General features: G+C 34.8%; 1 protein-coding gene across 3 annotated transcripts in view; it reads right to left on the bottom strand.

Annotated features, from left to right (window-relative positions):
• COMMD10 (COMM domain containing 10) overlaps window positions 1-22,267 on the bottom strand; it is a 161,843-nt gene that overhangs the window by 134,749 nt on the left and 4,827 nt on the right. For all 3 annotated transcript variants that reach the window (XM_079918386.1, XM_079918388.1, XM_079918387.1), the window contains exons 3-4: window positions 16,631-16,741; window positions 14,249-14,404 (exon numbers count right to left, since the gene is read on the bottom strand). In XM_079918386.1, coding sequence (XP_079774512.1) covers window positions 14,249-14,404; window positions 16,631-16,741 — 267 coding nt within the window. The remainder of the gene's footprint in view (window positions 1-14,248; window positions 14,405-16,630; window positions 16,742-22,267) is intronic.

Below are 22,267 nucleotides of genomic sequence, written 5' to 3'. Positions count from 1 at the left end.
CTAGAGCCTTTTCTATTGAATTTTGTGATTTAAAAATATTTGTCCCGGGCTTCCCTGGTGGCGCAGTGGTTGAGAGTCCGCCTGCCGATGCAGGGGACACGGGTTCGTGCCCCAGTCCGGGAAGATCCCACATGCTGCGGAGTGGCTGGGCCCGTGAGCCATGGCCGCTGAGCCTGCGCGTCCGGAGCCTGTGCTCCGCAACGGGAGAGGCCACAACAGTGAGAGGCCTGCGTACTGCAAAAAAAAAAAAAAAATTGTCCCATGCCCCCATGAAAGAGTAATTTTAAAAGTAAAAACAAAAAACTGCTAAACTCATATGTAGGTATATGCACATACACACACCCACTCATAAAATTTCATAGAAAAAGATCAGTATTCAGAAAACTTAAATGAAGAGGGAATAAAGGATAACTAGAATTATTTTAAAAAATACTTTGCAGTTTCACAGAATAGTAAGAAAAACAAAACTAACAAAATATTTACAGTGAAACTAGGAGACAACAGCAACACTACTTGAGATAGGTACTCTTATTATCCCCATTCTAGAGATTAAATATGTAAAATGTAAACAACTGGTGCATAGGAGTAAAGAGTATATGAAGATTCCTTATGTTATTATTCCCACTTTGTTTGAAATTATATCAAAATCAAAAGTTACAGAAATTAAAAAAAAAAGTTACAGAAATTGATTCAAGTAAAAATCATCCATGGATACTAAATTTAAGTGGAGAAAGTTTGATTTGAAATGAACGGTCACAAAGTTTCTGCCCACAATTCCTTTTTAGTTGCAAAAGAAGAAAATAATTATGCAGTTGAAAAAAAAAAGCAACATTTTAATCAAGAGATCAAAATTAACATCACCAAAAAGTAGCAAATGGACAGCAGGTGCCTCTAGAAATGATATCCTGCGAAGACCAAAACATCATTTACATAACTTTCTAGCCAAAAATCATAACTAAATTTGATCATGAAGAAACGACAGAAAAAAACAGAGAAACACATAAAACAAGTGGAAGGTACACTTGAAAAACATCAATGTCCTAAAAGACAAAGAAAAGCTGAAGAAAGAAGGAATTCCTTAAACTGCTTAGAACATATATTATTTTCTGGGTCTATAATAGGCACTGGTAATACAAATATGAATAAAACAAAGGCCCTTTGCCAAGGTGAAAATCTTACAGTATACTATTTAATTATTCCTCTGAGACTCCTAAGAAACAAATATGATAGTCATCAATATTTAATTACATAGGAAACAAAATCTAGCACAGAATTTTGACTTAAGTTAGCTAAACTACATTTGCTTCTACTTAAAAGAAAATTCTGTATAGTGTATATGAGGCATTTGTACATTAAAATACCAGGAACCATTTTAATATAATTTGTTTTGATATCTCATATTCAAATTTAAATCTGAGGGTGTTTATACCTTAACCAACATCTTAAGTTTAAATGTCATCAAAATAACATGAAACACAAGGAAAATGAGCCACTAATATTTTTAATGTTTTCCAACCCATGCCAAAACTGTTTACATGATAGTTCTTAGGCATCTCATTTACATTACTTATTACCTGACAATGTCACTAACATGTCAGTTCAAAATATAAGGACTTCATTCTCCCTCTAACTTCCACATAAAAAAACTCAGCATAAGCTTAAATTCTCGTAATTGCTTTGTAAACCACAGTTCTAAGCATATGCAAAATTAGTCAAAATTACAATAATATTAGCTCTTTTAAAATGAAAAAGAAAATGTAAAGTTAATCACCATACTTTAACTACTGGATCTCTCAAATAGTAGCCTCTGCTTGGATCATATCACATAGTAAGAAACACTTTTTTATGTTGCAAACTGATATACATATACAAAAGTGTCATAAAACAATTTTTACCCAGAGCAGTAATACAGAATCTCTACTATGTTTCACTTTTAAAATACTAATTCAGGGACTCCCCCAGTGGTCCAGTGGCTAAGATTCTGTGCTCCCAATTCAGGGGGCCCGGGTTTGATCCCTGGTCAGGGAACTAGATTCCACATGCTACAACTAAGAGTTCACATGCTGCAAATAAAAGATCTCACATGCCGCAACTAAGACCCAGTGCAGCCAAATAAATACTTTAAAAAATAAAATAAAATAAAAATTTAAACAATTTAAAAATTAAAAAAAATAATAAAATACTAATTCAAAACCCTCCAAACTGATTTCATTACCTACTAAGCCACTAATAGGTCAAGCTATCTATCTATAGTTAGAAAAAATACTGCTCAGAAATACTGAATGAGTTTTAGGAATTATGTGTATGGATATTCATGAAACAATTATTATTTATTATAATGTCATGAAAACACAAAGTAGAACTGTAACTGCTAAAAGAGAAAACAGTACCTATATTTTGTCGCTATAATCCATCATTCATTTTATAACTGGCAAATACTATAAGCAGAAATTCTGTATATATATATGGCTTATTACACAAACTATACATTACTATTTACGCCTATGAAATATAAAACTTAGGAAGTTAACTAAACATTTAATACAAGAAGAGCATGAACCTACCTGTTTTTAAGGCTTAGCTAAACACTTGCTCTATAATTTCCTTGACCATTTCTCTTGACTTCAATGATTTCTTCGTATATAATCTACTGATTAATTATAGAAAATTCCCAACTTAAAAAAATTCTAGTTGGCTTATTCTTTGTTTTCTAAAATTATACATATAGAATAAAGCATGATATTAAGAACTTTTTCTAAATCTTTCATACAGGGGAGAAGGGCATTTTTTAATTCAATGTAATCTGCTTAATAAGGTTAGCTTTTAGAAGCATTTCTCATTATAACCCTGTATCACCAAGAAAGGAATACCTGCTGGGAAAATCAATTCATGAATGTATAAGAGGTCATACTTATGATCCCTCAATTATGGCATGTGTATATGTATATAATGAAATCTTTAAAATAATAGATTCAGAGTAATTTTACATTTGTCTAAAATAGAGAAGTTTCCACTATTTCCATAATGTATAGAGATCTATTTTCTCAAGTAATATATGTATCTAAGGAGTTTGCCTAAGGACACAAGATGACAGCACCAATTTAGGAGTACATTTCATTGGAAACATTCTATATACCAGTGAACAATAAAGGCACTGATGATTATACCTCAAATTTTCACCTTTTTCCTTTGGAAAGAAAATGCTGTAGAAGAAATGAAGAAGGCATTTATAATCTGCTCAAATAGGTTCATTAATCAAATCAGCAAAAATTTAAACAGGCTGTCATTTGGAGGCCCTCCGGGAGATGCCAAATTTTATTCCCCATTTTTAAGCTGGCAGTGCCCTATTTATAAAATCAGATTCTAAAAAATCTATTTGTTTGGGACTTAGAACAAATCTGCAAATATAATAAAATTATAAATGGTGATTAAATTACCAAGTAATTTAACAGAAGGAATGCAAGTGGTTCCCTACTTTTGTCCTAACTAGAGGAATATCTAAAACTCAAAAAATAATAAATTCCAGTTCTAAATGGCTAAAAACAAATAATACCTTGGCATTAAGAAAAATCTTCAATTTCTGGCATTTTATATACGTGGTTTTCTTAACTATTATATACAATAGATATCAGCCTTAACTTACAAGCATATAATTTGAGAAAAAGCCTGTTGCTTTCAGGACACTAATGATTCCCATCTTTATGTAAATACTACAAATTGTATGCTGATGAAACTTACACTTATCAGTAGAATCAGACTTTCATCCTAGTCTTCTATCCATTTTTAAATAATAATGGCACAATGATATAAAGACTGGCCTATGCAAATGAAAAAACAAACAAAAACAAGTTTACCATTAACTGAGATGAGAAAACTACAGGAACAGTTTCAAGAGGAATGATCCAAAGATCAGTTTACTTTTTTAATGTTAAGCTTGAGATGCCTATTCTATATCCAATGAAACTATCAAGTAGGCTAGAGAAAAAATGTTTTATTAGAAAATAGTTTTTAAACCCAGAAGCCTAGATGTGATTGCCAGGGAAGTACAAAAGAAAAGTGAAGAGGATCAGGGACTGACTCCTGGCACAATACAAAATTTAGAGGTTGTAGAAATGAGAAGAAAGTAGCAAATATGACTGTCTAAAAGAAGCAGGCAGAAAGGAGAAAAACCAGAAGAGCACAGACCTGACTTTTGTACCGTCATAGATGCTGGGGACATAAAAATCAATAAACTTACAATCTCTGTCCCAAAAGCTCCAAGTCTAGTGATGAAGACAAACATACACAAAAGTAATTTTGATATAACACATACGTAGAAAATCCTAAGTAACTGCAAAAAAGCTACTAAAACTAATGGCCAGTTTTAAGAAAGTTATGGCAAAAGGTTAATATGAAACATCAATAGTTTTCAATATACTAGAAAGAAACAATTGGAAAATGTCAAAAATGCAATTCCATTTTTAGTGGCAACCAAAATCATGCAAATACACAGTCTTAGTCTGTTCAGGCCACTAAAACAAAATACCACAGACTGCATAGCTTAGTAATAACAACATTTATCTCTCACAGTTGTGGAGATTGGAAGTCTGAGATAAGGGTGACAGCAAGGTTGAGCGAGGGCCCTCTTCCAGGCTGCAGACTTCTTGTATCCTCACATGGCAGAAGGAGGCAAGGGAGTTCTCTAGGGCCTCTTTATAAGGGTACTAATCCCATTCATTAGGGTTCTTTCCTTATTACCTAATCACCCCCTAAAGGTCCTACCTCCTAATATCATCACCATGGGGGTGAGGTTTCAACATACAAATCTTGAAGAGACACAAACATTCAGTCTATAGCATAAGAATAACAAAATTTGTGCAAATCCTGGTCACTGGAAAAACTACAAACATTACTGGAATAAATTAAAGAAGATATCAATAAATGGAGAGATATACCATGCTCATGAATTTAAAGATTCAATATTATTAAGATGTCAGTTCTTCCAGAAATGATCTATAGCATTTAGGACAATCTAATTAATTCCCCAGCAGGAATTTTTTAATAGAAACTGACAAGCTGATTCTAAAATTTAAATGGAAAGGCAAATGACCTAAAAGTGTCAAACCAATTTTTTTAAAGAGTTGGAGGAGCTATATTACCTAACTTGAAGAATATAAAACTACAGTAATAAAGACAATGTGGCACTGGCAAAGGATAGACATAAAGACCCATCAATTGACTTCTAACGAAGGTACCAAGGTAAATGATGCTGGAACAACTAGATATCTACATGGAAACAAAATAAAAAACAACCTCTACCTAACACCAAACACAAAAATGAACTCAAAATGGATCACAGACCTAAATGTAACTGCTAAAACCATCAAACTTCTAGAAGAAAACATAAAAGGAAATCTTTGTGATCTTAGGATAGGCAAAGATTTTAAAGAGAGCCATAAAAGTATGAACCACAAAAGAAAAAAATTATAAACTAGACTTCATCAAAATAAAAAATTCTGTTCTTCAAAAGTCACCATTAATAAAAAGGCAAGCCACGGACTAATAAAATATTCACAATACATATACCTGACAAAGGACTTGTATCCAAACTATATAAATAATTCTTACCAAAATAAGAAAATGAAATCTACCCCACTGTAAAGCAATTATACTCCAATAAAGATGTTAGAAGAAAAATAAATTAAAAAAAAAGAAATCTATATAAAAAGGGCAAAGATTGGAACAGATAATTCACAAAAGAAGATAAACAAATGGCCAAAAAACACATAAAAAGATATTCAAAATCCTTATGTTCAACATCCTTATACCCATTAGAATGGCTAAAACTTTAAAGAATGGCAGCACCAAGTGTTGGCCAGGACATGAAGAAACTGCTGGTTGGAGTGTAAAATAGTACAACCACCTTGGAAAACTGTTTGGCAGCTTCTCATATAGTTAAATATACACTGACCCTACAACCCAGTCAATCCACCCCTAAGAAATTACTCAAGAGAAATAAAAATATATGTCCTTAGAAAGATGTGTACATGAATGTTAACAGATTTATTCAAAATAGCCCAAAGCTGGAAAGAGCCCCATTATCCATCAACAAGTGAATGGATAAACTGTGACACATCCGTATGACAGAACACCACCCTGCAATAAAAAAGAATACCAACCCACAATGAAAAGGAGCAAACCATTGATACATTGATACAACATTGATACATTGATACAACCATTGATACATTGATACATTGATACAACAACACAGATGAACCTCAAAATCATACTCAGTGGAAGAAGCCAGAGGAAAGTACATGTGTATAATTCCATTTATATAAAATCCTACTAAACACAATCTATAGTGACACAAAGCAGATCAGTGGTTTCCTGCAGCCAGGGTTTAGGGAGGAAAGAACTGCCAGGGGGCATGAGGAAACTTTTTAGCATGATGAAAATGCTCTGTATTTTAATTATGACCATGATCTCACAGAAATAATGCTATCAAAATTCACCAAATAGTGCAATTAAAAGGATACAGATTACACTATGTAAATTATAATTTAATAATGCTATTTTTTAAAAGATACAATATATTAAAGGCCGTAACAGAGGAATGTATAGGTGCGATGAGAGAACATCTTCAATCTCTTTGCCATCCTCTAGTCATGGGCAAGAACAGGAGGCAGTAAGCCTCAAAGGAACAAGCCACACTACTACTTGCCTCCCAGAGAAAGAATTCTATACTGTGACATCTTTAAGTATACGAAGACAAGGTCAGGATCTCAGAGATGACTATTATGCAATACAGTATCCACATTACAAGAGGTATAAATGCTTTATTACAAATATCACAACTTAGGGATACTCTCTAACCTATACCCTCAAGTTTAGATGCCACAAAAGTCAACCTAGTGTCATTGCTAGGGTGGCATGAAACTTAAAATTATACTCCTTGACCCACAGACTTGGCCAAAATACCTAATTGGTCTTCCTATCCAAGTTATAAAGTGATGAGGGAAAACATCAATGAATCATCATTCAGACTGCTTGCCACCTCTGCATACCATGAATATATGAAGACCATAGTACAAGTTTACTGACACCGAAATGTCATTCAGCTAATGCTCTCACAGTTGACAACACTCTGAAAAAGTACATCAATTCTATTTAGCAAGTGCACATCTTTGACTACTATGACATAAGAGTGATTTTGCTAACAGCACAGTTCTTTGGCATTAGTAAAATCTTAATTTAATTTGTTAATGGTCTGGTTTTAGTCAATTATTTATAAAGCAGAGAATACATTTCTACTTCAAATTAGACTGATTAAGGGTCTCTTAGATCTAAAGTTCTTTAAATTGATTGCTGCATCAACAGCTAATGACATCACCTTTTTTCCCCTGGAGAATTTCCATTTCAAGCTAAAGCAATTCTTATTATACATATTCCCACTTTTAAAGAGGAAAAATGTAAATGACTGAATCTAGTATTCCAGCAAAACTCAAGAGTCATGAAATAAATGAACCACAAAAGGCTTAAAGTACAACCAAAATGAAAACACAAAAGAACACTAAGAAATACAAAATATAATCCATACCCTCCTCTCTTTACTTTTCTAACACCAATAAACACAAATATCCCTCTTTATAAGAAAACCCTATAAACTGAACCTCAAAGTAGCACAATTAGTAAAGCAGGAATATTGTGCATTTATTTAATCAACAACTATTTTTTGAGAACCCACTATCTACCAAGGGCCATTTAAAGTAGTGAAAATACAGTAGTGAACAAAACAGACAAAAATTCCTGCCCTTGTGGAGTTTATAGTTTAGTAGTAGAGACAATTTAAAAAAATGAACACGTAGAATATATAGAAGGTCAGATAAGAATAATGAGTATTATAGAAAAAAACGAAGTAAGAATGTACCATAGAGGTGGAAGCACTTTTCACTATGATGATTACAGCAAGGCTCACTGATAAGTGTGATATTGCGCAAAGAGCTGAAAAAGATAGGAAGCCAACCACATGAACATCCAAGAGTTTCTGAGGTAAAGAGAATAGAATTCTCCAAAGTGAGCCAGGTGGAGGTCAACAAGATAGTGGACCAAAAGGGGTTACTGATCATGTAGGGTCTTAAAGGCAATTTTAAGAACTTTGACTTCCATTGTAAACAACACGGTAAGACTTGGTGGATCTGGAGCAGAGCAAAGACAGAATAAGACTTACAATTTAAAAGAAGCACTTTTAGAGTTCCTAATCTGATAATGGTAGGAAGGAGTTTATATCACATCAACTTCCCTTGCAAATAAAAAGTATAACTTCTAGGGCTTCCCTGGTGGCGCAGTGGTTGAGAGTCCGCCTGCCAATGCAGGGGACACAGGTTCGTGTCCCGGTCCGGGAAGATCCCACATGCCGTGGAGCAGCTGTGCCCGTGAGCCATGGCCGCTGAGCCTGTGCGTCCGGAGCCTGTGCTCCGCAACGGGAGAGGCCACAGCAGTGAGAGGCCCACGTACCACCAAAAAAAAAAAAAAAAAGTATAACTTCTAAAGAAAATATTTTAAAAACAGTGATTTGAAGGCATTGGAGAATGACTAAAAGCAGAAAGAAGTTAAAGTGAAGGGATCCACACAAGGTGACAGATTCACAATTATATGACTCTTTACATTTATATGACTTTTTCCCAATCCGTGCAGCATGGACTGGCTAAAACTCAAATACAAAGCCTCAGATTTGGCTTAAGGGGTCAGCAACCCCATTGCTAGACATTTACTCAAGGGAAATAAAAACATATGTCCACAAAAAGACTTGTACACAAATGTCAAAGAGCAGTCTTATTCCTAATAGCCAGAAACTGGAAACAACCCAAAAGTCTATCAAGAGGACTACAGATAAACAAACTGTGTTATTTTCATACAAGGAAATATTACTCAGCAACAAAAGAACTGCTGATACAAGTAACAACATGAATGCATCCAAAAAAACATTATGTTGAGAGACAGTAGACAGACACTTATTTGAGTTCATTTATATTAACTCTACGAACAGAAAAAAAACAACTTACAGTGATGGAAATTTGAGTATGAAGGTGGAGGGAATTAAAACTGGGCACTTTCCAGGTGATGAAAATTTTCTCTATTTTGTTAAGGAGAATGATTAAAAGGGTATATATAATTTCTGAAATTCATCAAACTGAACACACTTAAAATCTCTGCATTTTCTGCAGGTAGATTATATTTCAATAAAAAAACAGTAAATGAATATAGCAGCATTTAAATCTCACAAACATTTACATTCAGTCAATTCCAGCATATGGAAAAACCATGGCTTTCACTTCATTCTTAACATGCCAACAACTAACGCAACAAATGAGGCAGAAACTTGACTTGTATATGGATATAATTATAACAAAATACCTTTCCTATAAATGCAGATGATAATGTTAAGAAGCGTTTAAATCTTGAAAAAGCACTCAGATATGTATTCATAGTTACGTATTTAGATTTAGCTATATGAAGTATGTTTTTTCTGTTCTCTTTTTAATAAAGCCATTCATCCATCCTTAGAATTCCAAAAGAAATGAAATAAGAATATAAAAGAAAATAATAAAACAAAAGAATACACTAAGTTTTAAAAATGTCAAATCTAAATTTCTTATATTACATATAAAAGACAGATATTTAACAATTAATGAAGCAAACAATTAGTTGTTACACTTAACAATAAAGTAAATCTTATTATAATGGCTTAAAGAGGATTTTTTTAAAAGACTGTTTAGGAACATTATTATCTTAAGAACGTTAGCCATCCTTTTTTTTTTTTTTTTTTTTCGGTACACGGGCCTCTCACTGTTGTGGCCTCTCCCGCTGCGGAGCACAGGCTCCAGACACGCAGGCTCAGCGGCCATGGCTCACGGGCGCAGCCGCTCCACGGCATGTGGGATCTTCCCAGACCGGGGCACGAACCCGTGTCCCCTGCATCGGCAGGCAGACTCTCAACCACTGCGACACCAGGGAAGCCCTAGCCATCCATTTTAAATGTAGGTTTCTCAAGAACATATGAGACATGATGAATTTTCACTACATAATGAAATAATAAATTTGCTATGTAACTGGTAAAATTAAGAACACTCTTAACAGGACGAAATCACAATACACACATTTTGAGCATTCAAAACAAATACAACTGTCAAATTTATCCTTAAAATCTTCCTAACAAACATACAAGTACATTTTAAGAAAAGGAATCAGTACAGGAATCAGTAGCCTTTAAAGAGCAGGCTACTCAGAGTGCTAAAAATATGCCTTATGTATATTTCTCATAATCATATCTGTTACTGAGGAATAGGGTGAACTTCAAATGTAAAAATGTCTTAGAAAAAATATCATATAAAAAAACACAATTCTTTTCCTTAAGGTCTCAGAAAAAAAGAGATGTATCAATATGTCAGTAATATTTAACATATAAGTTTTTACATTTTGTATAGCAGGAATATACATAAAGGAACTCTAACCAGAATTTTAGGAGTAAAATTAAACATAGTATTCAAGTTCTGTCTGAAAGGGTATTCATAATTTAATAAATGTTGTAACCACACAGGCATTTTAACAAAAATCAAACAGAAAATCCTGTTAGAAGGACACTGCTAACATAGTCAACACTGATAAAAGAGGGAAGACTACCAATTCTAATAAGCAGTGGTAACATTTCAGTGTCCAAAGAGGTTAAGATAAAAAAAAAAAAAAAAAAAAGTGAGACAGGATAAAATTTTTAAATCCCTTCAATCATATCCTGTAAAAAGCTATCCAATCAATTTTCAATCTGCCTCTCACTTATTAGATTTAAATAACAGAAGATGAAAAGAGGTGTTTTTAAAAACTGAATTAAAAATAAGTTCCTTTTGATTTTTTAACTTGTTATTTAACTGAATCTGACTCTCTTTGAATTCAGAATTACACAGATGTTCCACTGCAAGCACCACACAGTTTATGTTAACCTCTAAATGACTATAAAACAGTCTTTGCAAATACAACTTTTGTTCATTATATAATAAATCACTGCCATATATTTCTGTTACAATTTAAATGACATGATCTATTTTCATCCACAGCTATTTTAGTCACCATATCTTAACAGTCAACAGGGCAAAAAGGAAGATAACATTATAGTTGTCAGAGGTACCATGACATAAAAGGCTCAATTAAGAGAGAGACCAATCTCGGACTTCCCTGGTGGTGCAGCAGTTGAGAATCCGCCTGCCAATGCAGGGGACACAGGTTTGAGCCCTGGTCTGGGAAGATCCCACATGCCACGGAGCAACTAAAGTCCATGTGCCACAACTACTGAGCCTGTGCTCTAGAGCCTGTGTGCCACAACTACTGAGCCTGCATGCCACAACTACTGAAGCCCATGCACCTAGATCCTGTGCTCTGCAACGAGAAGCCACCGCAATGAGAAGCCCACGCACCGCAACAAAGAGTAGCCCCCGCTCACCACAACTAGAGAAAGCCTGCACGTAGCAACGAAGACCCAATGCAGCCAAAAATAAATAAATAAAATTAAAAAAAAAAAAGAGAGAGAGCCCAATCTGATTCCCACCTCACCTTCACCATGGACCACTTGGGTTAACACGGTAAAGGTACACGTTCGAAAGTTTTATTTCTTTTTCAAAGATATAAAACACACATATACACAAACTATGTAAACTACCCTGCATAAAGCCTGACACAGAAAAATTTTGCTGCTAACATTTAGGTGGTAGTAGAGCACAGTGGCTTAGGAGTGTAACTACTTTGTTAAATCCCAACTCTACCACTTACTTAGCTGCGTGACCATGGACCAATTATTTAATCTCTCTAATCCTCAGTTTAATTTTAAATATAAACTAGAACTATTAATGGATCTTACAAGATATAATGCACTGAGTAGAGTTTTTGGTCCACTGTAAACATAAGAAATGTTTGATATTATTATATGATCTTAATTAGCATTTAAGGTATTAAAAAATGTATTAGCTACCCTCTCATATACTCTGTATTGGCAAAAGATAATTTCCTACATTCTCAAGGGACCAGTGTCATAGGGACCAATTAATCATATCCAACTACTTTTTTGCATATTTTATATAACAACTGATCAAACTACTTCTTAAACAGAAGTTAATGTAATACAACATAAGGAAGAAATATTACTTTTTAAAAAAATTTTTTTTATTTATTTTATTTTTGGCTGCGTTGGGTCCTCACCACGACGCGCGGGCTTTCTCTAGTTGTGGCGAGTGGGGAACTACTCTTCGTTGTGGTGCATGGGCTTCTCATTGCAGTGGCTTCTCTTGTTGCGGAGCACGGATTCTAGGCACACAGGCTTCAGTAGTTGTGGCATGTAGGCTCAGTAGTTGTGGCTCGCAGGCTCAGTAGTTGTGGTACACGGGCCTAGCTGCTCTGCGGCATGTGGGATCTTCCCAGACCAGGGCTTGAACTCGGGTCCCCTGCATTGGCAGGCAGACTCTTAACCACTGCGCTACCAGGGAAGCCCCAGAAATATTACTTTTAAAAAAGCAACAAACTATCAGCCAGAAAATAATAAAAAATGACTTACTATCAGAGGTGAAAAAAGAAATATTTTTAACTATACAAGTATACTGTACTTATATAAATGCAAGAAAAAAACATAAGAAAATTATATAAATATAAAAAATAGGCAAATATTCAAAGACAAGTAGAGATTTTTTTTTTTAATGGCAATGGTTAAAAAAATTTTAGGGATAAAAAATGGAAAACAAAATCTGTACAGGGTACAGGAAAAAGCAGAAATTAAAATGAAAAATGAAACTGTGATGTGGAGGACACTTGAGAGCTCTTAGAATGTACAGTTTAAAAGAAAAAGAGAGAAATGAAAACAATACCAGGGCATTTTCTAAAAACCCATACCTAGCATCTTTTTGTTTCTACTTTATACATTAGATCCCCAGAATTTATTCATCTTATAACTGGAAATTTGTATTCTTTGAACAACATTGCCTCCATTTCCCTACCCCAGCCCCAGTCCCTGGTAACCACCATCCTACTCTCTTTTTAATTTTTTTTGCCGTACCACCCAGCATGCAGGATCTTACTTCCCTGACCAGGGATTGAACCTGTTCCCCTGCCATGGAAGCGAGGAGTCTTAACCACTGGACTACCAGGGAAGTCCCCAGCATCTTACTTAATGATGAGAGACTGAATGCTTCCTCTCTAAAACTGGGAACAAAGCATGATGTTCAAACTTACCAATCTTATTCAACATCATATTATAAGTCCTAGTCAGTACAGTAAGGCAGGAAAAACAAAAGGTGAACAAACTGAAAAGGAAGAAATAAAACTATCTCTATATGCATGAACAATCTGACTTTCTACAAAGAAAATCACAAGGAAAACCACCAAAAAAACTGCTATAACTAATTTGTGAGTTTACCAAGGTCTTGAATACAATATCAATATATAAAAATCAATTGTGTTTCTATATACTAGCAGTAAACAACTAGAAACCAAAATTTTAAAACCAGTACCATTTACAACAACTACAAAAAAAAAACTTAGGTTAAGATACAAAACCAAAGGCAGTATCAATAAAAGAAAAAAATGATAAATCAAACTTGATCAGATTTTAAAGGTTTTACTTTGCAAAAGACACTGTTAGAAACTAAAAAGGAAAGCTACAGACTAAGAGAAAATATCTGCAAATCATATATCTGACAAAGGACTCAAAAGATTCACAAAACTCAACAGAAAGAAAACAAACACCTTCTACAAATTGTAACAACCAAAAACACAAGAACAAAAACAAAACCCATGCATTTCTGTATGCTGGGATTTACCCTTGTAATTGTCCTTTATATTTATATTACTATAATTATCTGTCACAGTGTGGAAATACAGTTAGACAAAAGATCTGAACACACACTTCACAAAAGGAGACATATGGATGGCAAGTAACTACATAAAAAGATAATCATCATAATCTGTTATTAGGGAAATATAAATTCAAAACACAAGATATCATTACAAAACCTAAAAGAATAGCTTTAATACAGACAACTGACAATACCAAGAGCTGACAAGGATTTGGAACTATTGGAACGCTAATATAATGCTGGTGAAAATGCAAAATAACACCAATCACAAATATTTCCAGAAAATAGAAAGAGGAGAGCGGAACTTTTCAGATATAATAATTTATGCCATACATACACATTGAAAAATATCTTTTGAGTAGTATATACTATACCTTGTGGGGTGCAAGAATCCTCTGCCTGAATTTTTCAATTGTTTCTTGGCCCATAGAAGACCAAGCACTGACAAATGCTTCTGCTTTGTCTTGTCTAAGATGAATGTTCTCTAACTGCTGCTGCAAAGCTGCTGGCTTCACGTTGTAATATACTGCCTATTAAAGAGGAAAAAAAAATTATATATATCCCTACTGTTCATACAGAGACCTTGAACTGTAATCAAATACAACATTATTTTAAATGATTTAAATTTTAAAAATTTCATATTTCTGCTGCAGAATTTTTTTTATTTTACAAATAATAATATACTCAACCAAGGGCTGGAAGATTCAGAATTAAATGGCCTAAATTATTCAAGCTAAACTGCTTCATTTTTGCCTGTGGTTTAAGTAATACTAAATCCACTTAAGAGAAAAACTTCTTTGCTTTGGCTATGTAAATGGTATCCTAATTAAAAGTTCATTTCCTTATTTCATTTCATTATTTCAAATAAGTACACAGTGGTTTTGTTTCTCAACTATCAAAATTTTTCCAAGAAACACTTTCTCAAAACCACGTTCATCTACCAACTTCCTAGGTAATATATGATAAAAAACTGAAAACTTTTTTACGGTGATACCTGTTGTTTTTTACATTATTCTGAAAAAACTTCCTCATAAACCCCAGGCTGCTCTGCCCTATTCAGTTATCCTTTTCTTCTACTGAAGGTTCACCAAGGATAAGAACCATAATCAACTTTATGATCTGTAACCTGTATAAGGCTGCATGTAGTAGGTGCCTAGCAGCTTGTCCTCCTAACGGTATCTATTCACTAGAATGCCCAGAAAGCTACAGTATTGTTTATTGTGAAATAAACTTTTACTTCACAAGTATTCTACTTAATCAAACAACAGGAATTTATTAAGAATCTATTTTTATAGACACTACGGAGAACAGTATGGCGGTTCCTTAAAAAACTAAAAATAGAACCATATGACCCAGCAATCCCACTACTGGGCATATACCCTAAGAAAACCATAATTCAAAAAGAGTCATGTACCACAATGTTCATTGCAGCACTATTTACAACAGCCAGGACATGGAAGCAACCTAAGTGTCCATTGACCAATGAATGGATAAAGAAGATGTGGCACATATATACAACAGAATATTACTCAGCCATAAAAAGAAACGAAATTGAGTCATTTGTAGTGAGGTGGATGGACCTAGAGTCTGTCATACAGAGTGAAGTAAGTCAAAAAGAGAAAAACAAATACTGTATGCTAACCCATATATATGGAATCTAAAAACAAAGGTTCTAATGAACCTAGGGGCAGGACAGGAATAAAGATGCAGACATAGAGAATGGACTTAAGGACACGGGGAGGGGGAAGGGTAAGCTGGGACGAAGTGAGAGAGTAACATTGACATATATACACTACCAAGTGTAAAATAGCTAGTGGGAAGCAGCTGCATAGCACAGGGAGATCAGCTCAGTGCTTTGTGACCACCTAGAGGGGTGGGATAGGGAGGGTGGGAGGGAAACACAAGAGGGAGGGGATATGGGGATGTATGTATACGTATAGCTGATTCACTTTGTTATACAGCAGAAACTAACCCAACATTGTAAAGCAATTACACTCCAATAAAGATGTTAAAAAAAAATTATTTTTAGCCCAGCAATGTGCTACATTTACATAAGATGCACAGAAAATGTGATCCTGGCCCCATACAAATTCAAAACCTAGTGAAGGAGACACAACTGACATACATGAAATAATGAAAAGACTAACAATGTGCTCTACCATGATGAGCCAAGCATAAAAGGAATCCAAATAAGGGGAGGACTGCAAATATAAGGGGTCAAGGCTGCAGTGGGAGGAGATGTGATTTTAACAGAACAATGAACTTGAACAATGAACTGAATTTAGATGTAAAGAAGGGATGCAGAAGAACAGCTCAGCAGGAAGAAATAGTATGACAAAAGGTCCTTTGACAAATATTTCTTTTCTAAATGTTTTATCAACCTAGTCAAACAGATCCTCCAAAATCATTTATTAAATTTCTTAAATAAAATGTGTTCATTTTTCCAAATTATTATACCAAGTAACAATAAATTTGAATCTTTTTTAACTGTCTCAAGTCAACGAAGTCTTGATTCATACTGTCAAATACTTTACTCACGCTGCTCAACACTAAGACTGTTTTAGTAGAACGCAATACCATGGAAAAAAAATCACACATTCAAAATTTTTTTACTACATAAAAATTTTTTGATAAAACATATTCACAGCTTCCATCTGTATACTTGAGAAAAAAAAGATAAAATGTTATAGATATCACAGCAATGCAAACATGTAGTAAACCAACCATGGTTAGGAAATTTGGGGCAATAAAAATACCTGTTCTAAAATAAAAGATATTGTTTCAAGAACTAGGTGAAGATCTTGTCTCTCCAGAGAAAATGCAGCTTGAAGTTTTTCTTCCTCTTCTTCGCTGAAACTATTCTCAGCCTACAACACAGAAAGCAATCGATTAGCATACACTCAGGTATTCAAAACTCAGATACTCAACAGAAGATTCATTTATTCATATGACAATGAGAACTTGAAAGAAAGAAAGTAAATCCATCCTAGAAAGAAACTGATGTGTCTCTAAATTTCAATATCTTAAAATCATAGTACAGTTCATTACCTGGCTCTTGGCAAATAAATTTCATTTAAAAAACCCAGTATTTTCAATTCTATGATGTATAGGAGGTGGAAAATAATGGTAAATAACATAAACGATGGACATTTAACATATACACTAATATGTATAAAATGGATAACTAAAAAGAACCTGCTGTATAAAAAAATTTTTTTTAAAAATGGATATTTAGAAAAAACAATACTACAAGGTAAAACCCCAAAATGTTAACAATAATTAATAGTAATCTCCATCTTTACTCACAACATTATAATCAACTATATTCCAGTATCAAATAAAAATTGAGACAGAAAATTTAAAAAACATTGGGGGGGGGGACACCTTCTCTGCAATAATACTATCCAATTATAATGGGCCCCAGCAACTCTTCTAAGAGCCCAGAGCAAAATCTCCATTTAAGAGAACAGCATTTTAAGGCAGAAAATACCTGGGGCTCCTTTCCTTTGGTAGCTCTTTCCTCCCCCCAACTCACCCCAAAACCTCTGCCAGTATATGACCTTACCTAGCCCTAAGCCCCTGTAGGCATTTAATAAGAGGGAGCCTACCCTGGAAGCATTAAACAGATAAAAACCGTTAACCTTGGGAACCTTTATCTACATCCTCCATTACCTAGCACCAGGATTCCCATCAGATAGAGAGGTGGCAACTAGTTTAACCCCTAGGATTATTTTATTAAAAGTCAATGGGTTATGGGATGCAGCAAAAGCAATTCTTAAAGGGAAATTTACAGTGATACAGGCTTTAAGAAACAAAAAAAATCTCAAACAATCTAACCCACCACCTAAAAGAATTAGAAAAAGTAAAACAAAACCTAAATTCAGAAGAAGGAGCTAATAAAGGTCAGAGAGGAAATAAATAAAATAGAGATGAAAAAAACAATAGGAAAAAAAATCAATAAAACCAAGAGCTGATTCTTTGAAAGGGTAAACAAAATTGACAAACCTCTGGCCAGGCTCACTAAGAAGAAAAGAGAGAAGACCCAAATAAAATAAGAAATGAAAGAGGAGAAATCACAACTGATACTGCAGAAGTACAAAAAAAAAAAATATATATATATATATAAAAATATATATATACACACACACACACATATATATATATATATATTTACTGAGTACTTATTATGTGCTACATAGATAGTTTATGTCCTCAGGAGTACTATCGTCTAGTTAGAAAGACAAATTAAAAACAAATAATTGTTCCAATAACTTCCCTTTTTAATGAGTTTTGCAAAAGTATGGATTATTATAAGAGCATATATAAAGCAAGAAATTAAGTCTTTTTGATAATTTTAATATTTTCTAAAACTTACACATTACACACATTACTTTTATAAGCAATATATGAAAGAAAGAAGTTAGCCATCTGAGTATAAGTTCCAGCTACTCTCCTTTCTTTCATTTCCAAAATAATCTCCTTGATCTAAAGACTGGTTTTTCAAGTATGAAAAATATACACTATTAGAACTGCTTTCAAATAAAAATACTTTATCCACACATACCAAAAACAACTTTCCCTGCTGCTGCCTCTCCCCAACAGCTACATGGAGAAGTTTCAGAAGTCCATGCCTTAACAGCTTAGGATGAGGTACAACTTTACAATTGCTCAAGTGAAGCAGCATTAGAACTCTAAGCTGGCATATTTTTGGTTTGGGGAGGCTAGTCACCAGAACTCCCAGTATCTACTACCTGTTTTATGACTGAGAAAAGCATGAACCCTATTTGGCCAAAATGCCAATCACTTACCTCAAGAGCAATGTTTTGATTTTAAAGTTCCAGAATTTCTGTGATTACCATACACCTTCTTGAAATAATGACCTACAGTACCAGACTTTATCAATATGAGGAAGAGAATAACAGTATTACTCATGTACAATCAATGAACCACATGTTGCATTAAATTCAATGGATATGTACAATTTAACTTCCAAGTTTGTCAATCTGATTCCTTTAAATATACACCAAATGAGATATTTTGACAAAATAAAAATAGTGATTGAGCACGTAGAAAAATAAACTTCAGTGTCCTCAATATGTACAAGAAAATGAGACTTTTTTTTTAAGATTTTTTTTTTTTGATGTGGACCATTTTTAAAGTCTTTATTGAATTTGTTACAATACTGCTTCTGCTTTATGTTTTGGTTTTTTGGCCACGAGGCATGTGGGATCTTAGCTCCCCGACCAGGGATCGAACCCACTTCCCCTGCATTGGAAGGCAGATTCTTAACCACTGGACCGCCAGGGAAGTCCCGAGACATTTTTAAAAAGAGCAAGAAAAGGGACATTCTCAAGATCTTCAAGGACATCATATTAATAAAGTGCTTTGGAGTGAAGGGAGACAAGGGAACATGTATCGCCCCCCATCCACTGGTACATGAAACGTGCACCCTTAAAATAAGGTGGCGCTTAAAATATGTGAGCAGAACAACAAATGGAGAATAAAATACAGCCATGAAACAAAGTTCCAAATCCATAGTCAATATCTTGCTCCAGCAAGGACCCTGGGTAGATCAATATTAAATGTAAGTCACTCTATTTGCTTCCAGACAGAAGCAGGTTAACTTCTTCCTAGGTACCAAAAGTAACCCACACATACTTGGGTGTTGAAGAGAAAGTAAAGGAGATATATTCGTTTTTACCCTCTCAGTGGGAGAAATTTAAGGCCCACGTTTATAAAATTAGAGAGCAAGTGTCCAAGAAACAAATTTTTTGGGTTTTTTTGTGGTACGCAGGCCTCTCACTGTTGTGGCCTCTCCCGTTGCGGAGCACAGGCTCCGGACACGCAGGCTCAGCGGCCATGGCTCACAGGCCCAGCCGCTCCGTGGCATGTGGGATCTTCCCGGACCGGGGCACGAACCTGTGTCCCCTGCATTGGCAGGCGGACCCTCAATCACTGTGCCACCAGGGAAGCCCAAAACTTAAATTTTAAATGGAAAATGGATGTTAATTTTTTCTATATATTTAAAAAGCATATGCCATAGACATATATACACAGGCAGAAAGGAAAAACAGTATTTAAAAAGAATAACTGCTGTATGACTTGACATGGAAAGATCTTTGATACAAGTGATAAGTGAAAAAGGTAAACAGTATAATGCCACTTATGAACGCATTTATATAAAAACCAAAAAATTCTATTTATAGATGTGTGCACATGTTTGCACATCTGTATTTATTAATACTTGGAAAAAAGACCTGGAAAGATGAAAACCAAAGCGACAACAAAGACTCCTTCTAGGGAGGTGTGGTGGTTTTATCATATCTGCAAATTCTTTTAACACTCCTCTGTTCAAAAGACGGAGCCTAATTTCGTCTCCCCTGAATATGAGCCAGACTTACTGACTTACTTCTAACCAGAAGAACATAGTAAAAGGGAAGGTATGTGATATCCAAGCCTAGGTCATGAAAAGGACAGCACCTCCCTCTCTTGGACCACTCATTCTGGAAGAAGACAACTTCCGTGTCAGGAGCAAAGGCCCATGTGACAAGGAACTAACTGGTGCCACCATGTAGCCATGTTAGACGGAAATCCTCTACCCCAGTCAAAGCTTCAGGTACCAGCTGCCCCAACCAACACCTGAGAGCAGTTTCATGAGAACCCCAAGCCAGGACCACCCAGCCAAGCCAAATTCCTGCTTACAGGAAGGGTGAGAGATGATAAATGCTTATTGTTGGTTTAATCGGCTAAATTTGGGGGAAATTTGCAATTCAGCAATAGATAACTCACACAGGAGAGAATCAAGATGGAGGAAGGGGCAAGAGTTAGCCAAGGGGGGCGTTTCAGTTCGTCCATGTTGTTTAAATGTCTTAAAACAAAAACTTCCTCATAAACTATTTGTGAAATTTAAAATGTAACTGAAACACTTCACTTATGCACTCTATTTTGAACTTTAAGGGCACAAAAAAATAACAAATCAAAAATCCATTCTTCCAACTTTTTCTTTTTTTGAAGAATTTATTTTCTTAACATGCACGATGAGTGAACTCATCTTAATTCCACATATAGTTGAAATCAGGTCACATTCCTCAGAAAGTTATATGGATCTTCTATTCTATGAAGACAGTATACTATCTAAATAATTATGAAGGCAATTAGGTTTTAAAAACTCCGAGCATGGCTTTAGAGACAAGAGAGGCCTGTGGTCCAGAATCCAAGCTCTGATTCACATACACAGGCATACACACACACCAACACCACAATGGAAGAACACTTGGTCCTAGTAGTCTGCATATGCCATAATTTAAAATGTATGTATATATCATTTTAACCTAATAAACTAAGTTGTAAGAAGCCCTCCAGCTTATATTAAGTACAAAATAAATGCATTTTCAGAGATAAGCTACTCTTTTCTTTTTTTGTCCACATAGGTGAGGCCAATTCTTCTTTGAACAGGACCGTGCTGCACATCGTTAGGACATTTAAAGTCCCAGGGCATTAAATGCCAGCAACACCCTCCATACACTGTAACAACAACGACAACAAAATCCTCAGGCATTTCTGTATGCTGGGGTTTACATCTGTGACTGTCCTTTATATTAATATAATGAGACTTCTCTATCTGTCATAATGAGGAAATATGGTGGTACCCCCAAGTCAATCTATCAAATAAAAGAACTTTTATTTTAAACTTTTAAAAGCAATCTTTCTGAAATGTACGGCACCGATTCTAGACTTCTGTAAACAAAGTATACTGGATTACACTAGATTCTTGCAATAAGTCAGATCATAATTACGAGCATCCAAGTTCCGTGCTGCAGTTAGTTTCCTAAAGAACTGCTAAGATACACTGATGATTTTTCACATCAGAAAAAACCCTCAGATTTCTTTGCTTTTGTATTTCTTGTGTCTGATTTTCATAATTCTTCCACTTCAATCTATACCCAGCAGTTGATTCTTGAAACTGCCTACATGCCCCATCACAGGAGCGCCTTCACCCCCCAGTTTGCTGTTGCTAGTCGGCCATGGCCAGAAATCCAGACACCTCATCTTGCAGAACTAGACATATAACATAGTAACATCAATAGGCTTTGTGGGAGGGCCTAAGAGTCTCTGGAGCAAGGTATATGAGGGTTTTTTTTTTAATTGCATGAGTTGTGACAGCTATTTTAAAAATGTAGAGGCCACAAATGTTTGTTTTTAAGTTCACATATAAGGAAGTTACTCTGATCTCCTTCAGTGTTTCCCAAGGCAGACTCTATTAGCATGCAGGATGAGACAATTCTTTGTACAGGACTGTCCTACTCACTGCAAGACATTTAAAGGTACACATATACAATGGAATATTACTCAGCCATTAAAAAGAATGAAATAATGCCATTTGCAGCAACATG

This window comes from Stenella coeruleoalba, assembly GCF_951394435.1.
Source record: "Stenella coeruleoalba genome assembly, chromosome: 3".
Lineage (NCBI taxonomy): Eukaryota > Metazoa > Chordata > Mammalia > Artiodactyla > Delphinidae > Stenella > Stenella coeruleoalba.
The sequence above is the reverse complement of the archived record's forward strand: the minus strand, read 5'-3'. Positions and strand labels throughout refer to the sequence as shown.